Below are 1209 nucleotides of genomic sequence, written 5' to 3'. Positions count from 1 at the left end.
TAAATATATAAATCACCAGGCCTTTCACCTCGTGAAGGTGTCGCTATTAATCCACGCGGTAATTTGGCAATACTCTCCAGCGACGGCATATAATCACTATCCTCTGACTCATTCCGTCTGCGTTTACCGCCTCTCCTTGTCTCGGCTGTGTTAATTTTGTTACCAGCGCTTTTGCTTATTTTGTGACCATTTGCCATGTTGGTATCGCTCACACTTTCCGCTTCCTCCGATGAAATGTCTATCTGATGTCTTATCTGTCGCGTTCTCTTGCCCTGCCGCTTTGCAGTCGCTTTCCCTGTACTCACTCCATTGCTGATTTCCTCACCAGTAATCACTACAGCATCGCTTACAACCGCAGACTCCCCGGATGAGCTTTCCAATCTATTCCTCTTTATTTGTCCAGCCCTGCGTCTGCTTCCGAGTCCACCAGAGTCATCGTCAGACACGCCATTCTCAGCCATAGACACGCCATTATCCGCGGCACTACCACTGTGCGCGTCTCTCTCACCTGCACTCTTGGCATCTACACCACTCACTACAATGCTATCCGATTTGCTTCTTAGCTCCCTATCCTCTTGACATACATTGGTTACTTTTGAACCGTTGTCACAGACCCCACGTGTGTCATCGGCTTCATCGGAGGAACTCTCTATTACAATCACATTCACTATAGAGCGCCGCCGACTCTTAGTTAGTGGCACATCAGAGTCGTCGCTCGATTGCGCATCCTCAACTGCACCTGTCGATACTATTACAGCGCTATTTATAGATGGAGCATCCTCAGAGATCTCTACTACATCCACCACACTACTACCAGCCACGATGCCGTCTGTCTTGTTACTGATAATCCGACGGGACCTTCGCAGCGGTTGCGCTGAGGGTTTAGCTTTCTTCTGGGTCTTCGGTGAGCCTTTCTGTTGAGACTGTGTACTTCCGGGTGCTGCCTCCCCTGCACCGTCTCTGCTATTCGCTGACTTCATCGCGTTCTCTGGCTTTATACACATACACTACACACCATTGTTTGTCTCACAATATAATATACAATCGCCACTTCCGCAAAGCAATTTCGCCTTCCTATACAGACTCCGATTCCGTACTAATAGATACCAGTGTCACTGCTTCTCTGCCGTGACAGTTTACTCGGCCTTTGTACCCTTATATATTCTGATCACTCTCTCGCAAAGCTTCCCTATCTAACGCGGCAATGGC

The 1209-nt window shown here is 48.6% G+C and overlaps 1 protein-coding gene across 1 annotated transcript; it reads right to left on the bottom strand.

Annotated features, from left to right (window-relative positions):
* Nucleotides 1-46: 46 nt before the first annotated feature.
* On the bottom strand, nt 47-980 carry SARC_16655 (hypothetical protein; the record flags this gene model as incomplete). Its single annotated transcript, XM_014289241.1, has 2 exons — nt 47-135; nt 164-980. 2 exons carry the CDS (start codon nt 978-980, stop codon nt 47-49), a joined length of 906 nt encoding a protein of 301 aa, XP_014144716.1.
* Nucleotides 981-1209: the final 229 nt, after the last annotated feature.

This window comes from Sphaeroforma arctica (assembly GCF_001186125.1).
Source record: "Sphaeroforma arctica JP610 unplaced genomic scaffold supercont1.8594, whole genome shotgun sequence".
In the NCBI taxonomy this organism is placed as follows: Eukaryota; class Ichthyosporea; order Ichthyophonida; genus Sphaeroforma; species Sphaeroforma arctica.
The sequence above is the reverse complement of the archived record's forward strand: the minus strand, read 5'-3'. Positions and strand labels throughout refer to the sequence as shown.